At 63.3% G+C, this 17,746-nt stretch overlaps 2 protein-coding genes across 3 annotated transcripts; one reads left to right on the top strand and one right to left on the bottom strand.

Annotated features, from left to right (window-relative positions):
- The first annotated feature begins 730 nt into the window (after positions 1-730).
- Positions 731-12,718, top strand: ENG (endoglin). Of its 2 annotated transcripts, none has more exons than XM_084219985.1 (15): positions 731-872; positions 4,866-5,023; positions 7,110-7,244; positions 7,830-7,995; positions 8,187-8,343; positions 8,511-8,640; positions 8,880-9,051; positions 9,135-9,277; positions 9,410-9,547; positions 9,794-9,838; positions 10,562-10,672; positions 10,760-11,005; positions 11,200-11,263; positions 11,359-11,460; positions 11,828-12,718. In XM_084219985.1, exons 1-15 carry the CDS (start codon positions 815-817, stop codon positions 11,995-11,997), a joined length of 1,995 nt encoding a protein of 664 aa, XP_084076111.1. In that variant the 5' UTR covers positions 731-814; the 3' UTR covers positions 11,998-12,718. The 2 variants fall into 2 exon arrangements, with proteins under 2 accessions (XP_084076111.1, XP_084076112.1); XM_084219986.1 differs by having other exon boundaries at positions 732-872; positions 11,808-12,718.
- A 33-nt stretch (positions 12,719-12,751) lies between these two features.
- Positions 12,752-17,103, bottom strand: FPGS (folylpolyglutamate synthase). The gene is made up of 15 exons (XM_084219987.1): positions 16,972-17,103; positions 15,966-16,094; positions 15,807-15,860; positions 15,636-15,700; positions 15,446-15,560; positions 15,292-15,369; positions 14,959-15,020; positions 14,763-14,865; positions 14,585-14,662; positions 14,365-14,512; positions 14,176-14,274; positions 13,852-14,002; positions 13,677-13,752; positions 13,279-13,345; positions 12,752-13,183 (listed from the first exon to the last, which is right to left on the bottom strand). The coding sequence occupies exons 1-15, from the start codon at positions 17,068-17,070 to the stop codon at positions 12,756-12,758; spliced, it is 1,752 nt and encodes a 583-aa protein (XP_084076113.1). The 5' UTR covers positions 17,071-17,103; the 3' UTR covers positions 12,752-12,755.
- Between the last annotated feature and the right edge of the window lie 643 nt (positions 17,104-17,746).

The raw sequence follows: 17,746 nt of genomic DNA on the forward strand, positions 1-17,746 counted from the left end.
ACCATGAATCGACCCCACACCCGGGGACCTGCGCCCACCCCCGGCGTGAGGGTCCCAGCCCCACAGATAAGCTGTGTGAGGGCTCTCACCTGGCCAGCAGAGGTGTGGGGAGGAATGGGGCAGGACTGCACAAGCAGGTCCCTGGTGCCCCTTCGGTGGTGCTTTGCTCTGACCCCCTTGCCCTGACTCCCTCACCCAGGCCCCCTTGTCCCAGGGGATCTCCTGACCCCAAGCCCACCTGCCAGGTGGGTGTCCGGGCAGCCCCAGCTGTGCCCTGGCCGAGGGTACAGGCAAGGCAGGCAGTAGTGCTCGGGGGCTTCCACCTGCCCACCAGAGCGGGCAGTCCATGGGGCAGCCACCAGCCTGAGACATGTGGCCCTGCCAGGGGGCTGGCTGGGAGCAGGGGGGGCTGAATGTCGGGGGCAGCCCCTTCCCCATGGCCTGGGGTAGCTCCCCATCCCCATCACTGGCGGCAGCTCGGGAATAATTTGGGTGGGTGGACCCCACCAGAACCCCTGCGCCCAGCCCTCCACTCACTCGTGCCAGCCCTGGGGGCACCTAGCCCGGGTACCAGTGACCTCCCCGTGCCCCCTCCGGAGGCGCAGCCCTGCACGGCGCTGTAGGGAAACTGAGGCACGGCGCCTCCGGGGGAGGGGGGGTCCATCCTCTCCGCCCCCCCGGCCCCGCCGGCCCGGCCCCAGCGCCGCCAGCGGCATTTCCTCCGCCGCGGACCCTCCTCCGAAGGGAGTCGGTTTCCTGCCGCTGCCGCCGCCCGCACTCGGCGCTGGCTCCCGGGGAGCGGCCGCAGGCGGACATGGGCCCCCGCTCCGTCCCGCTCCTGCCGCTGCTCCTGGCGCTGCTCGGCCGCCCGGGTGAGTGGGGACCGGGGGCTCCAGGGAACCGGAGCCCGGGGATGAGAGCCGCGGGATGGGACAGCGGGACGGGACACCCGGGACGGGACAGCGGCCGCGGCGGGACCACCGGGGACTCCGGATCGGTGGCCAAAGGGGTCTCGGCTGTGCCCGCACAGGCAGAGATTGTCACCCCCGGGAACCCCCCGGGAGAGGAGATTTTGGGGAGCAGCGTCCATGTGGGAAGGGACAAATCCACCCCGATTCCCGGAACACGCAGAGCACAGCCCTGCCGCTCCCTGGGACCCCCGAAATCCCGGCTGCGTCACTGGGCGTGGGAGGTGTTGAAGGCGCCGTGGCTGAGTCCTGACCTAGCTGGTGGCACATGGCCGGTCTGGGGTGGCTTTGGTCCCCATCACCTCTGTGTATGGAGGAGGTGGCCAGGAGATGGGGAGGAGAAATGGGTGAAAACTCTTAAATCCTCAGATAGGATGTGGGACTGGAGCTGGAAAGAAATGAGAAAAACCCCTTAAAACCTCATATGGAATGTGGGGATGGAGCTGGGGGTGAGAAATGGGAAAAACCCTTAAAGTCTCAAATAGGAGCTGGGGGCTTAGACACCTCCGGAGCAGTTGGAGCCACCCCAAGGTCCCTGCAAAGCCACAGGGGGATTTCAGGGAGGGACACCAGTGCTGATGGAGCTGGGGGACAGGGAGCTGGGGGACTCGGGGACATCGCCTGCTGGAAAGGGGGAAGGGAACTGGGGAGGCAGCAGCCCCCCAGAGAGGCTGGGGCCAGCGGCACTGAGTGACCCGGCTGGGTTGGTCCCTCCTGGTCACCTCGGGGGCCACTGCTCATGGGTGGTGCTGGGGTGGCCCCACTGCCAGGCTTGATGCCAGCTCTCTTCTGTCACAGCCCTGTCTGGTGGCTGTGCCAGACAGACCCTGTGCAGTGAGGCTGTGCTGTGGGGCCATGTGCCCTGGGGTTGTGCCATACAGTTTCCATCCTTGTAGATGGACAGTAAGTCCTGTGTCCTGTGTAACTGTGAGGCTGTGAGGCTGTGCTGCTGTCCCTGCCCTGGGGCAGTGCCATGGTGTCCCTATCCTATGTAGATGTGCAGTAAGGTCTCTGTCCTATGTTGCTTTCTTGTACAGTCCCCATCCTATAACCGTGCCATATGCTCCACATCCTGTGCTGTTGTGCCACAGAGGCCTTGTCCTCCTTGTCTGTGATCTATAGCCCCTATACCACACAGCTGTGCCATCTGGTCCCCATCCTACACAGCTGTGCAATGTCACAATGTGCAGTGTAGCGGTGCCATGTGTCCATGACCTTTATATTCATCCCCAACAGTCTCCACCCCATATGGCTGTGCCATACATGCCCTAACAGGGCTGTGCTATATGGGCTGAGTCCTACACAGCTGTGCCATATGGTCCCCACCTTGAATGTGTGTTCCTATGGTCCCTGTCCTATTTATCTGTGCTATATGGTCCCCCTCCAATGTAGCTGTGGCACACAGTCCCTGTGCTCTGTAGTGGAGCTATACAGTCCCTATTGTATGTGCCTGTATGGTCCCTGTCCTGTCACTCTGCCATACAAACAGGCCATCTCCTCTGGCCATACCACCCCTAAGGTATGCAGCTGTGCTATATGGACCCCATCCTGTATGACTGTGCCTTATTGTCACTGTCCTATGCAGCTGTGCCATGTGGTCCCCATCCTCTGCTACATGCTCCATGTCCTGCGTACCTGGGACACACGGTCCCCACCCTGCCTACCTGTGCTGCTCACCACATCCTGTCCAGCTCCTGCTTCTTCCTCACAGGAGCCTCTGGGGCTGGGAGACCACAGTGGGCACAGTGCCATGGAACTGAGTGCCCCATAGCAGTGGGCACAGTGCTATGGGACTGGGATGTCCATGGTGGGTGCAGTGATGTGGGACTGGGGTGCTCTTGGTGGGTGCAGTGTCAGGGTGTCTCACAGGCACAGCCAGATTCCAGAGGGGGGGACTTTGTGTCCCCCTTGACAGGGGCCAGGACTGCTCTCCGTGGGGTGAGCATGGTGCTGGGTCACCCCTCCCATCTCTGAGGAGAGGCTTCTTGGCACCTGTCTGAGTTAGAGAGTGGCAGGAATGATGTGGTTTGTGTGAGGCTTGATGCCTGGACCCATCCACACCATCCTCTGCCCCCCAGTGCCACCTCAGCATGGTCCAACAGCCAGTGGTGGCTCAGAGGATGCCAGTTCCCTCTCAGTGCAGGATCCATCCCCATTCCTGTCCTGGATCAGCTCATTACACAAGTGCTGAGGCAACAGCACCAGATGCAAGGATGCCAAAGTGGTGCTGCCCATCCCATGGGCATCCTGCACTGCCAGAGCCACCCTTGCCCTGCACCCCACGCCCCAGCTTTGCTCTCTGCTCACAAAACCCCAGGAATTTCCCCCCAGCCCCTGACCCACGGGGGAGCCACAGTGGGACCATCCCTGCTCCCTGATCTCACTGGCACCAAAGCAAGAGAATGCGGGTTGGAAAAACATAAAGTGGATTTTCTTTCTTTCTTCCTTTTAATTTTTTTTCCCTTTCCTGGAGTACAAAAATAACAGTGCCCTTATCTGATCGCCCCGGCGGCCCAGCTGAGCCCCCTTATCTGATCCTGACATAATGCTGGAGCCCGCTGCCTTCCCCAGGGACAGACAGTGCCCGACTGGCACCATCCCCTCCGCCGGCATCCCTGCCCTGCCAGGGGCGAGCCCGGCCGCGGCCCCCGGCCCTGCCTGCCCTCCCAGCGGGATGCTGCCCGGGGAGCGACGGAGCTGCCCGTGCTCTGCCCGGCAGCGCCGGTGCCGCGGGCCGTGCCCGGTGCCGTCGGGGCAGGAGTGGAAGGGAAGAGGGACGCAGCCTGTGGCGCCCAGATAAGCGGCTGTTTATCTTCCTCCCGATGCTGCCGGCCGCCGCGCTGGGGGGAGGAAGCACCGGACAATAGGTGGGCCCACGGCGGCGTCACCGGGGGTCTGTGCCGTGACTCCGCCGCCACCACCGGGCCACCCCAACGGTGAGACGCAGGTCAGGGACGCCGTGATGGGCACAGCTTGGACAGAATGGCCCTTTACCGGGTGCTGCGTCCCAAAAGCTCAATGACCTGGAGCATCACACCCTCGAGCCCCACTCCTGGTAGGGGTGGCTGGGTGCACCAGGAGTTTGGTCCAGTCACCTCCCGGTGCATGGGCTGGAACCACCAGGGATGGGAAAAGTTGGAGTGGAAAGGGATAGAGGTTAGTGGCCACCTCCAAAGGAAACACGGCATTCCAGGCACTGTCTCCCCATAGAAAGCCCCTAGAAGCTGTGGGCTGACAGACCATGGGGGTCTGTCCTTGTCAGCCCCCTGGAAGGGAGCACCCATGGAGGCAGAGGGTTCCTCGGGGCCAAGTTGAGGACAGCCCGGCCACAGCAGGGCTGCCTGAGGCAGAGGAAACTGTCGAGGCACGTGGGGATTTACAGGATCAGGCCTTCAAATGGCTGTTTGCGCTCAGGATTTCCCTTGGCAGCCGCCGGCCCGCCCCGCTCGCCGCACGCCGCCGGGGGCTTTGGGATGGGGCAAAGCTCACGCCTCAGCGCCCGGGAGGATGAGCTTTACAGCCATTTCCATACCTGCGCTTCCCACTTTCCTGCGGCCGGGGAATGCGGGGGGGCTTCCGCCACCGCCCCGGCCTTCGGGGCGGCTGGGTGCGAGTTCTGGCACGGGCAGTGCCGAGCGGGGACAGTGGATTTTTCCAGTCCGGATCCAAGGGTCATTAACGGGGTGGCGGAGGGGGCTGGCGGTGGCAGACGGGCCGAGCGAGCACGGAGCCGATGGTCCCGGAGGGGCCGTGCTGACGCCGGGCTGGGGGCTGAGGCTGAACGGGCAGTGCCGGCGCTGGCGGAGACATTCAGCCCCCTCCTGCATCGTGTCCCCCCGTGTTGTGTCACCCCACATCCGTGCGGCGGGGACTGACGGTCTCTTGTTTTCCGCCCAGACCCCGGGAGAGCCGAGGGCTGTGACCTGCAGCCGGTGACAGCGGAGCCGCCCATCACCCTCTCCTATGCCACCAGCACGGTGCCCCGAGGCTGTGTCAGCAACAGCTCCATGGGCACTGACCATGAAGTCCATGTGCTCAGCGTCAAGTTGTCCAAGGTGAGCAAGAGGGGTCCCAGTGCGTCCCCGCAGAGGTTCTTACACCGTCCTTCACACTGTCACCACAGCACTGCCATCCTGTCACTGCCCTCAGCAGGCAGAGTGGCCCAGCTATGAAAACCTTCCTTTAATTAAGGAGCAGTGGATTAACCCCCTCCATGGCACCTTGTCCAAGCTTCTCCCCCAAGTGCAGCCTTGGGCATCTCTGCCCCTGACAGGAATGTAAAGACTTTAGAGGCAAATTCTTTAACAGCCCATGCTGCCAAGGTGGATATTCCTGTGCTGGGCACCTCAGGACACTCCGTTTCCCTGGGAAGGTGGCCTGGCTCTGGCTCAGGAGCTGGGCAGAGCCACGGGTACCCAGTGGTGACCACACTGGGGAGGGACGGAAAGTGAAAGGGAGGAAGGGACAGAAGGTAGAATGGAGGAAAGGATGGAGGAAGAGAAGGAAGGAGGGATGAAGGGATGGAGGAAAGAGAGGAGGAATGAAGGAGACACATCATTTTAAGGTGTCCAAGCGAGAAGAAACCTGTCAGCCAAAGCTGGCATGGCCATGCCGAGGGGTGATAACCCGACTGAGGGTGCTCTGGGGCAAGGGCGGTGTCAGGGCTGGCGCTGGCACTGGCTGGCACTGTTGGGTGGGTTTGCACCAGCACACGGGTTTGCATGGCAGCTCTGCAGGACAGACAGGCTTCCCTGGCGCTGGCTGGGGCCCAGCACCCAGCCCTGGGCCACCCGGCGCCACACTCCCCCCTCCCTGCCACCTCCCAGTTCTCCCAGTTCTGCTTTTGGAGCAGAGGGGGAGCCAGACCACGAGGCTCTGGGGAGGTTTCGCAAGGACCCCTCTGGCCTAGCCCGGTGTAACCTGGCCTCGGCGTCCTGGATAAGTGCCAGGGCCGGGGGTGCCCCGGGTTGTCACCAGCGGCAGCAGGGGACACGCACTGATGTCACGGCTGCGGCGCTGAGCCCCGCGGAGCGCGGGGGAAGCTGGGCAGGGACACGGCTCCACTTATAGAAGAATTACTGGAAGCTGCTTTCTATAAGCAGATCCCCACGATGAAAAAAAAAAAAAAAAGAGAAGAAAAAGAAAAAAATAACCCGAAAGGCGGCGGCGGGGAGCGCCGAGGCTCCCGCCACTCGCGCAGCCAAACAATGGAGCGCCACAAAACACGCGGCAGGAAAAACAGCCGCCAGCTCCTCCCCGACGCTCGGGGCCACCCGGGGTCCCTGGCCACCCACGCTTGCCACGGGGCCATGGCCAGGCCGGGATGCCCACGGCCTCATCCCGCTAGCCCTGTGCGCGGCGCTGGCAGCAGCCTCCGCCCGCCCAGTCCCCGACTGCTTTTCCCTGCCCTGCCTCTCCCTCTTCTCGGAACTTTGCGAGCCGTTATTCAGTTGCCAAACTTAGCGCCTGGAGTTTTGACTTCCCCATCCGGATTTCCGGCTAGAGGCAACCAGGCAGTGCTAGCCACGGGGAGTGGTGTGTGCCACCTCTGTGCCCAGGCATCCCTGCACTGCAGTACGGACCCACCTGAGCCTGGAGCGGCTGCACAGTGCTGGGAAACCTGCCAGGGGGATGCCCCAGTGCCCAGGGTGGGGATTCTCCAGTCTTCAGTGGGAGATACCCCAGTCCCTACGGTGAGGATGCTCTGGTGGCCGGGGGATGCCCCAGCCCAGTGTAGGATGCTCCAGTCCTCAGTGGGGGGGATACCCCAGCCCACAGTGGGGTCACAGTCTCACACCCACTGCAGAGATTACTTAGTCTCTAGTTCAAGGATGCCCTGGTCCCTAAGAAGGGGGTACCTAGACCCCACTATGTGGAGTGTCCTGGACACCCACCACCATCTTCCAGGTGGGCATCCTGCTGGTCCCTTGCTTAGGGGAGCCAGGGCATGTTTGTCCTGCCAGTGTAGGTACCCATGGCATCCCTGCCCCTAAACCCAGCCGTGGCTGCCTCTTGCATGGCTCACCTCAGTGCCAGCCTCAGGGCTGTCCCTGCTCCCTCTGGCTCCAGGGGGCAGCCAGGAAGGTGACAGCAACTGGGGCTTGGTGGCCAGAGCGGTGACACTCTCCTCTTCCCCCCCAGGTGTCTTCTGTCCCTCTGACGGTGACAGTCACCCCACAAGCCGATGCCTGCAGCCGGCCAGCAGTGCTGATCCTCCTCTGCACCCGCTGCTTTGCCAAAATCATCTCCCCGTGCTCAAACCTGATCGTCCACACCGTGAGTGCCCCAGCCCCACAACGGGAGCAATCCTGGGGGCAGCAGGGCTCGGGCCACCCCTGGGGAAGTTTGAGGGGGTCCCTGGTGGAGACTGGTCCCTCTGATCCCAGCCGTGATGCTCGTGGTGCCCCAGGGAGGAGGGGACGCCCCTGAGCATTGCTGGTGGCGCTGAGCCCTGGGCTGGCCAGGCAGGGAATGACGCACAGGGCTGGAAAAAGCTCCCATTTCCTCCGGCCGGCGGGAGGAAGGTCAGGGATGGGGTTTGGCTCCAGCGAGCTGAGCCGGGGTCGGGCGCTTTGTTAGCAAAATAAACCTCCTGCTTTGTTTGTGGCTAATAATAAAGTGGGCTGAGCCCTCCGCGTGCCACCGGCCACTCTCGCTGCTCCCAGCTCGTGGCCACAGAAACCCCCACTTATCCGGGGTGACCCCCAGCCCAGGCTCTGGGGACACTCACCTGTTTTAGGTTCACATTTTTATCCTGCACACGAAGGGGAAAGGTTTTCTTTGCTTTCTCCATGCCAGCCTGTGAAAGGGAGGGATGCACCTTGCTCCTCACCCTGGCTTAGGCTGTCACTTGGCCCACAGGACGCCCTCCTCAGCCCGGAGGGCACCGTCAGAGCACCAAAACCTGAGCCACCCATCGTCTCCAGCGAGGGGCAGCTGCTGGCCTGGGCTCTGGCTGCCTATGGGGGCATCACATCCTACAACGAGCTGCAGGACCCCCGCAAGGTCCAGCTCCGCCTGGGAGAAGGTTTGTGGGGCTGGGGGTAGCACTGGGGGGCTGGAGAGGGCAGGAATGGTCTCCCTGTTCCAGAAGGGTGACAACCTCTGGGGCAAAGTACCTTCCCCAGGGAGATGCCATGGGGGCTGATGCCCCGGGCCCTGAGCATCTCCCACCCACTGAGCCCAGTTTGACTTTGATCACCTACATCATCTACACAGATGCCCACAGCCCTCCAGAGTGCATTCCCCAGGAGAACTTCAATGCCATTCTGCACCTTGAGACTGAGGTTGTCTTCTACGGGGTGAAGAGCTGCTCACGCAGTGATGCCCAGAGCACCAGGGCCGCTCACATCATCCATTTTCAGTCAGAGCCCAGGTACCACAGTGCCAGCAGTGGGACCCCAGGGGTGGGACAGGCAGTGGGATATGCTTGGAGATGCTTGAGAAGGTGTTGGGCTTCCCAAAGGCAGAGCCCACATCCCGAGTTGAATGTGGGACCAGTTGGTATGGAACACTGAAAATAGGGGTCTTGTTGTTTTGCAGCTCCTCCATCACAGCAGTGAACGTGTCTGTGAGCTGTTCTCAGAATTCTGATAGGAACCAGATCCTCATCCTGCAGAGCAAGGCCAACTTCACCTGGTTCGTCTCCTCAAAGTGCAACATCCAGTTACTGGTATGCTGAGAGGAACATGTTTTCCCCACTACCCCCACCAAGGGGTTTGCCAGGTGCCTGGGAGATGTGGGTGTCATGGGGAGGGTGGCAGGAGGGCACCTGGAGACATTAGACATGGGCAAGTGGCAGCCTCCTTGCTGCAAGCCCTCATTACTGGGATGAACCCTGCCTTGTGCACCCCCAGCTGTCCCAGTCTCCACTTAGCCCCTCTGTGTTCCCCCCTTTCCTCCTCACTGCAGGTCTCTGGGAGTTACATGATGTCCTTTCTCCCAGCGCCGTTCCTTGGGGGTCCCCTGCCTGACACAGAGCAGGGGCTCATTTCTAAAGCCTTTGAGAATAACTACAGTGTCATTGCCTCCTACTCTGCCATCCCTGCCAGCACCCACATCAGCCTGCAGATTCATGAGCATGGTGAGGCCCCCAGCAGCTCAGGGTTGGGTGGGATGGGGAGTTCCACCACTCCCACTCAGTCCCCCCATCTCCCTGTCCTGCAGAGACGGTCGAGACGCCTGTGACCACCGCCCCCATTGTCAGCACACAGCCCCCAGACTTGCCTCACCAGGTGCTGTTCACACTCAAGCCCTGGAAGTGCACAGATGAAACCATGGAGATTGTCATCGTCAGGTCCTACCTGGAGGTGAGGAGGGTGGAGAGGGGTGCTAATGTCCACCAAAATCACTCCAAAGTTTCATTTTCCTCTGGGTGCTCGGGGTTGGTGGCACAGGGCTGTCCCCAGTCAGTGGGTGACTACAGTGTGCTTTCCTCCCAGCCCATCAAGGACGTGGTGAACATCACCCTGAGGGACATCAGCTGCCAGGCAGAGAAAAATGCTACCCACTTCATGTTGAAAAGCCCCCTCAGCCATTGTGGTACCTCACTGGAGGGCACAGGCTATGCCAACAATGAGGTGAGAGGGGTTTAGCTGGGGGTGTTGCCTCCGGCCCCACCGATGGCCCATGGGGGTGGGCTTCTCCACCAGGACCTCCTTGACTTTGCATGGCAGCCCAGGGCTGAGATGGAGAGGGAGTGTGTGGGTGGGACCATCCCATCCCATCCCATCCCATCCCATCCCATCCCATCCCATCCCATCCCATCCCATCCCATCCAGTCTGTGGGGACCATTTGACTGACTCAGCCTTCTGCCTTCTTGCAGCTCATCCTCAGCCTGGCCAAGGATGCCGTGCTCCGGAGTGTGCGGGTAAGAGCCAGGTTTCCCAGCATGTCCAGGGGTGGGAGAAGGTGCAGATGGCACTGCCAGCCGGGTGCTTCTCGGGTTTTGTGTTGCTGGAGTGGCTCCCGAGGTATTAAAGAGTCTTTTTTCCCAGCCCTGTGACCAAAGAAGTTGAGATTCCTCAGTTCTGGTTTTCAAGGTTGTTTATTTTCTCTTATCTAATACATTCTTTTTCGGGCCTGCCAAGGTCTGTCCAGCAGGTCAGGTTGAGGCACAGTCTCTGCCCTTGGGGCGGTGTTGGCTTTTTATACTAGAAATTACATGTACTTTATTTACAATAATTTTCCAATACCTATCACCTATGTCAGACAGTCTGACTCTACTCTAAACCAATCCAAAAACGCCACCATCACAGCAGAAGATGGAGGACAAGAAGAAGAAGAAAGACAGGACACACCCAGATTCCTCCATCTTGCCTCTTGAACTCCCATTCTAAAAACCCCAAAATTCTACTTTTTCAGCCTGTGACAAATTAACTATCATTCTACTCAAACTCTTGTGGCTTGTTCACCTTCATACAAAGTTGGTGATTGTTTCCATGGGTTAAAATCAAAGGCACAGGTGTCTTTGACTCCGTGCCAAGGTCTCTGAGCCCCTTGCAAGGGTCTCGAGCCATCCAGGGCAGTCAGAGAAACGTCCTGGGTTCTGACAGGTGCTGGGTGCCCCCTGAGTGCCGCCCCACTCTTGCAGGTGGGCTTCCAGTGCGAGATCCCGCGGGAGCTCTTCCTGCGCCTCTTCCCCACCGCGGACTTCAAGGCGCCGCAGACGGAGCTGGAGATCAACAAGGAGGCCTTTGTGCAGGTACTGCCTCATCCAGTGCCCGGCCTGGGCAGCCCAGCCATGCCTGGCCAGTCACCCTGACGGTGTGCCCCGTTCCCACCCGTGCAGGCGTCCATGCGGTGGATGGATCACCCGGCCGACCTGCAGCTGAAGGAGTGCTGGCTGGTGGCCTCGGAGCGGGAGCCAGTGCTGCTGGTGCAGGGCGGGGAGGCGCGGGGAGCAGGGGTGGCTGTGCTGGAGGGGCCCCCCAGCAGCCACGGGAGGAAGGTCTGGCGATTCCGCTTCACCTACAGCATTCCTGAGGGCGGACACATCCCCTTCTCTGCCATCCTCAAGTGCAAGGCCGGCTTGCAGGTCAGTGTAACCCCTTCCCCACCAGGCTGGTCCCCGTCGGCAGCAGCAGCCTGATGGGTTTGTCCCACACCGTTGGGTGATGGAGCCCATCCAGGAGCAGCATTCCCTGGTCTGCAGAGTCTGGGGGCCCCCACCTCTGCCATCCTGCAGGGGTGCACATCTTCCCCCTCTGACCCCGACCTCCACCTCCACAGAATGACACCATCTTTGAGAAGGTCCTGGAGGTGAGAGTGAAGGACGCCTGGCGGCCGCTCAACTGTGAGTTCAGGGCAAGGGAGGTGGTCAGGATGGGAATGGGAGAGGGAGAGGGACTCTGCCAGTGTGGCAGTGCTGACAGCCTTGTCCTCCCACAGACCGTGGGCTGGGGCTGGGGGCCGTCCTGGGCATCACCTTCGGTGCCTTCCTCATCGGGGCACTCCTCACTGCCGTGCTCTGGTACATCTACTCGCACACCCGTGAGTATCCACCATCCCTGGGGACCCCCGTGATGGGATGGGGGGCCATGTGCGTGTCCCTTACTGGGTTGCCCATTTTTCCCTCCTGGCCAAAGTCCCCAGGTGAGCCAGAGACCAGGCTGCTCCATTGCCTCAGGGTCCCTCCTGCTTGTCTGGGGCCCCTCTGCCATCTGCCCTCCTTCCTTCTCCTGATGCCCTATGCTCATCTCCATCCCAGGGGCTCAGGGGTCAGCTGGGGAGTGATCCATGAGGGCTGGAGGGTCCCCGGGGCCGAGCCAAGGCCACCACTGTTCGCCCTGAGTCTGGTTTCCCCTTGGTGTTCCCCCGTGGCGGGCGGTGTGAGCCAGGTCCCATCTCCAAACTGCAGCCGGTTTCCAGCACGGCGCCAGCCTCGGAGAGCAGCAGCACCAACCACAGCATCGGCAGCACCCAGAGCACCCCCTGCTCCACCAGCAGCATGGCCTGACGCCCCCGGGCCCCCCCGAGCCCGCACAGCCCCCGGCCAACGGACTTGGGGACCCGGCCCAGTGCCATTAAGCTGATTTTTTGCCCCAAATCTCAGGCCGAGCCCAGAGGGGGCCTCCATTACTCATTCAGTGAATGCTTTGGCCCCCTGAGGGCAGCCCACACCGGGGGGGAGGCACCCTGCAACCCCCCTGGGCTCCCCCGCTGCAGTGGGGAGGCAGAAAGAGCAGCTATTGCCAAAACCTCCCACAAGGCTCCCCATCAAATGGGGGGGGAAGAAGAAGTGGGTGCCCCCTGGACATGCCCCAGCACTTGGGGTGACCCCCGTGCCCCTCCTGCCTCCCCCAAGGAAGGCAGCAGGCACCAGTGGGAGCAGCAAGAGGTTTATTTGTGGAGGATGGTGCGAGGCTGCTGCCCTCCCACAGGACGATGGGCAGAACCCACCACTCCCCCCAGCTCCCCGTCCAAGTTACAAACTCTTATCAATAATAATAAAAACCTTCCCTATGTTAAATTAATTGCGCCCTGACGCTGAGCCTTGCCACGGCTTGAGGCTCCCACCTACCAGGCACTGGACCTCATCACAGCCTGGGGCAGCCCCCCAAACCCTGGGGGTCCCCCCAGTCAGTCTGACTAGGGCGGGGATGGAGACCAGGAGCATCCCCCCATGGACAGTGTCCCGGGAAGGGCACAGGCAGAAGGCACTGGGGTGAAAACAGCCAAGCCAGGTTGGGGTGGGGGGCCCCACATCCCCCTCCAGATGCCTCTGAGCATCACTAGGGGCAAAACTGGTGCTTCGTGTAAACAGAGGTGCCAAGCCCGGTGCCCCGTTACTGGGACAGGGCGGGGTCGAGCAGCCGGAGCGCTCCTCCCACCAAGTGCAGGCTGCCGGTGACCAGGACCCGCACGGCGGCCGCCTCCCGCAGCAGCACGGCCCCGCTGCTGGCGGCGGGGTGGGGGTGAGCCCCCGAGGCCGTGGGGGCGGCCAGCTGGGGGTCCCGGCCCTGCGCCACCCACCGCAGCGCCTGCGCCAGGCACGGGAACACCAGCGCCGGGGAATTGAGGGGCCGTGGGGCTGGGGGCACCAGGAGCAGGGAGCCTCGGGCGGGGGCCGGCTGCAGCAGCCCCCCCACCCGCAGGGGAGATGGGAGCCAGGGGTCCTGCCCCACTTTTTCCTCCAGGAGCCTCGTCCATGTCCGCTGGTTCTCCAGGCAGCGGGTCAGGGCGTTCTCCAGCGTCACGTTGAAGTTTTGCTGGTCTGGGAGGGATGGAGACAGCAGTCAGGGATTGCAGGGGGAGCTGGGAGGGAGCAGAAAGGGAAGCTGGGGGAGACCCTGTCTCCCCAGCACTCACCTGCATTGTTGGTGACTGACACCTCCGTGAAGTTGGGGCAGAAGACAGCATAGTCAAAGTGACAGGGCTGCGGAGACAGGAGGAATCAGCACTGTGGGAGCCCTCAGGACCCGCCCATGGGATTTCTACTGGGGCAGTCCCGCACCAGAGGAGTTACACGGGATGGGGCAGGGGATGATCCAAGTCTCTTCCCCACACCCAGGACTGTGAGACCCCTGTAGAGGGCAGTTGAGGTGGGATACACCCCGGGATAGCAGGATGGGTAGACAGACAGACAGACAGACAGGGTGCCGGCTCCACCTCGTGGCTCTGTGCACCCACAGCAAAGCAGGGTCCAGGACCAGCAGAGAACCCAGGCACCAGGGCACAGTGACCCCCCGGTGCCCCCCAAACCTCACCACCAACAGCTTGAGCAGCGCCGCCGTGTCCCGGTCGCCTGTGGCATTGAAGAGCAGCACGCGCACCTCAGAACCACTGCAGGGAGAAAGGGCAAGTGGCCCATGCCCCCAGGGGACCTGCAGCACCACCACCACGCCCCCACCATGTGTGCCCCCCTCCGCATCCTCTCCTTACTCATGGGGCTTGTCCTGGTTGAGGGCGGCCTGGCGGAACCAGCGGACGCAGGCCTGGATGCTGCTGGTGGTGTGAGCTCCATCCAGGTACCACGTCACAGGGCCGCGGGACAGCACCTGAGTCCGGCCCAGCCACTCTGTGTCCCGCAGGCCTGGGGGAGCACAGGGCATGGCTGGGACCCCCACGCCCTCCCCAGCACCAGTACCCCGTGGGAATCCAGTGTGGGGCTGTGCCCTCCAGCACACATGGCGCTGGTTGGGGTCCAGCACGGCCCCACTGCGCTGTGACACGGTGAGGGGGGGTCCTGGCATGGCCATACTGCACCTTGGATCATGGCATTGGTCAGTTGGAAGGCGGGCGCCAGTGGCACTGGCCCCTCCAGCAGCTCGGTGCTTTGCGGCCCTTCCTTCAGCTCCCCAAGACCTGGGCAGGACAGGCATCCCAGTGAGCCCTCAGGGGCCCTGGTGGGGTCTGGCAGCCATCCCCATCCCCATCCCCATCCCCGTGCCTTACCCTGGCAGCCGCGGCGCTGCAGCCACGTCCGTGCCAGCTGTAAGGCCAGGGCGGCGTTGGAGCGCTGGTGGGCACCTGCCAGCCCCAGCTCCAGCGCCTGGCAGCCCTCCTCAAAGTCATCCAGCTCCGGGCAGAGGTAGAGGGGACACTGTGGGGAGAGCAGGCTGAGCCCCCCACCATGGGATGGGGTACCCCAACCACAACCCCCCCAGCAGCTCACCTTCCGCTCCTGGGCTCGCTCCCTCAGCACCTCCAGCGGCTGCTCCGGCTGCGCCACGGTGAACGCCGGCACGCCGGGCTGGGAAGGATGGGGGGCTCAGTGACATGGGGGGGGCTCAGGGACAGGGGGGAACACACCCCGAAAACACAAGAGGACACAGAAGACCAGATCTCCCTACCTTAAAAATGCCCCCCTTCTGCCAGGCGATCTTCTCCATGGTGTCCCCCAGGATGCTGGTGTGGTCAATGCCCAGGGAGGAGACCCCACACACCACCGGCGCCCTGGGAATGCAGCATGGCAGTGTCCCTGCTGTACCCCTAAACTGGGGGTACCCTGGCAGCCCTGGGGACCAGCTCAGCCCTGCCAGCTCCTACCTGATGATGTTGGTGCAGTCATAGGTGCCGCCAATGCCAACTTCCACCACTGCCAGGTCCACCTGGGGACACGGGGACATGAGCCATCAGAGCCACCAGCAGGAAATGCCCCCATGGCTTCAGGGATGTGGGTGGAGACAGGTGCCTGCCACCAGCCCTTCCAAACCCACACCTGAGCACACCCCTATTTGTGGGGGCTTCATCCACCTGGCACAGCATCCTGTTTACAGCCAGGACAGCCTGATCCACACAAATTCTGACCCAAATCCCCCCTCCCTGAGGTCCCCACCAACCTGACATTTCTGTCACAAGCTGAAGGCCACCACCACTGACCTTCTCCTGCAGGAAGACGTGGAAGGCCATGATGGTGAGGAAGCGGAAATACGCCGGCATGCTGGCGTGCGCTGGGTCCTGCCAGGCAGAGCAGGGTGAGGGTGAGCACACGACCCGAGGGAGGGAGCACCCCCACAAGCCCTGCTGGCCCCACCTTGGTCTCCTCCAGGCGGTTGTAGACCAGCCAGAAGTACTTGTTGAAGAGGTCCTTGCTGATGGGCTGCCCATTGATGCGGATCCGCTCGCGCACCTGCACGAGGTGAGGGGAGCTGGGGGTACAGAGCAGGGGGTAGAGTCAGGCACAGCTCCACTGGCCTTGAAAACCCTCCCGACCCCCTGCCCACCTGTAAAAACCTGTCTTCAGCCCGTAGTTGCGGAGGATGCATTCAGTGAAGGCGCACGCTGAGCCCTGAGGAGACAGCTGTGTTAAACCCCCCAGAGCCACAGGGGCAAACAGAGCCACAGACACCAGCAGTGCCCCCTGAGCCCCCCACAGCACCGCCCACCCGCCTCACCTTGCCCTTCGTCCCCGTGACGTGGATGATGTTCAGTCGATCCAGGTCCTCGACCTGTAAGAGTTCAACCACCCTGTGAGACCCCCAGGGCAGCCAGCACCGAGCATGGTGGCACTGCTACCAGGACAGGGGGAACAGGGACGGGGATCAGCCCTTCACCTTCAGTCCGCTCCTCTCCAAAAAGCCCTGCATGGCTTCCAGCTGGGCCTGGGGGTCACCGCGCTCCCGCTTCACCTGCTCCAGGTAGCTGGCATTGGTCTGCAGGGTGTTGAGCATCCGGATTGCATCCTGGAAAGACGCCCAGAGCAGTCGGGATAGTGCCCAACACAACAACCTTGCAGCCACTCTGCCCAGAGCCCGCTGCACCCTGACCCACCCCTTCGGGCTCAGTCCCCTCGGCAGTGTCATTGGTCACCCAAGACGGCAGCATCTCTGCCATGGTGCCGCGGGGACGTGCCGGCAGCGCCAGATCCCGTCACGGGGCCAGGCTACTTATGGGCAGGGGTTACCCGCCCCTCCCCAGGTGCCCCTTGGCCCCGCGGTGGGGCACGGGACAGTCCCGCGCCGGCACCCAGCGCTGCCACTGGGACAAGGTCGCCGCCGGCGGGAGCGGGCAGCGCTCCAGTGCTGATGTTTAATGAGCGGCGCTAATGAAGCTGCACCGGCGGGGCACACCTGAGAGGTCACCATTGTCACCGAGCCCCCAAAGCCACGCTGAAGGGACGTGAGCCTGGCGCTGCACCGCCGTGTGCTGCAGGGGGGACCTGGCAGTTGGGACACCAACCCATGTCCCCAGTATGGGGACACTCCACCCAGGCAACGGACAGGCAGTGGCACTGACACCGAGAGCACTCGGCTCTGCCGAGCGGGACCGCTCCACGCCGGGCACCGCCGTCATCCCCACGACACTTGGCGCAGCGTGCGGCCGGAACACGCCGCGACTACCGCTGCAGGCCGGACTCCCCCGCTGCCGCTACGGGGCACGGCGCTTTGCGGGGTGACCCGAGCACAAAGCGGGGACACGTGGCGCGCGGCAGCCGGTAGGGCCGGGGGCGGCGGAGGGGGTCAGGAGGGGACGAGGTGCGCTGTCGCCGCCCCGCGCGGCCCCGCAGCCCCATCGCTGGCGCGGCCCCGTGCCCGCCCGGCGCGCGGCCCCGCGCGGTACCTGGTAGTCCGTGGCGGGGGCGCGCGCGGGGCGCGTGCTGAAGCGGCGCCGCCCGGCCCGCAGCGCCCCGCGCAGCGCGCGCAGCCCCCGCGCCACCATCCCCGCCGCGTGCGCGCCGCCCCGCGCAGACCGCACGCGCCGCCGAGGGGAGGGGGCGGGGCCGTCACGGCGGCCCCCCCTCCACCCCCCGGACGCCGCCACCGCCATCTTTGAAGCTGGCAGCGCGCGCCACGTCGCATGAGGAAGGGGGTGGGCGCCATCTTTGCGAGGGGCAGCGAGGAGACCGCCCCCGTGCCCATCCGGACACCTCGGCCGGGGCACCGCGGTCCCGCCCGCCCCGCTCGGGACGTAGCATCAGAGACGACCAGTCTGTCATGCCGCCACAGGGACATGGCCCTGCAGCCACCACCGCCCAAGCTGGGACACAGGGCCCCCCGGAGCTCCGCAGCCCCCGCCCGGCAGCATCGGCCCGGAGCCAGCGGAGCCCCCGGGCTGCCCGCAGCAGCGGTGCTGGCGCTGAGCCCCCCAGCTCCCCAGGAACAGGACGGGGGTCTCAGGCTGCCCGAACCCGGACTGCCCTCGGGAAGGCCCGGTGCTGTCGTGCAGGCTCCCACCGCTGTCTCCGTTTAGACAGCACAGGGACAGGAGGGTGACACCAGCTGCTTGGGACAGGACCATGTTCATCCACAACGGCACAAGTCAACTGGCGTATTGCTCTTAACCGACTATTTATCCAAATAAACACAGCCCCCCCCCCCCCCCCCCCCCCCCTTCC

The sequence above is a fragment of the Fringilla coelebs genome, assembly GCF_963513975.1.
Source record: "Fringilla coelebs genome assembly, chromosome: 21".
Classification (NCBI taxonomy): domain Eukaryota; kingdom Metazoa; phylum Chordata; class Aves; order Passeriformes; family Fringillidae; genus Fringilla; species Fringilla coelebs.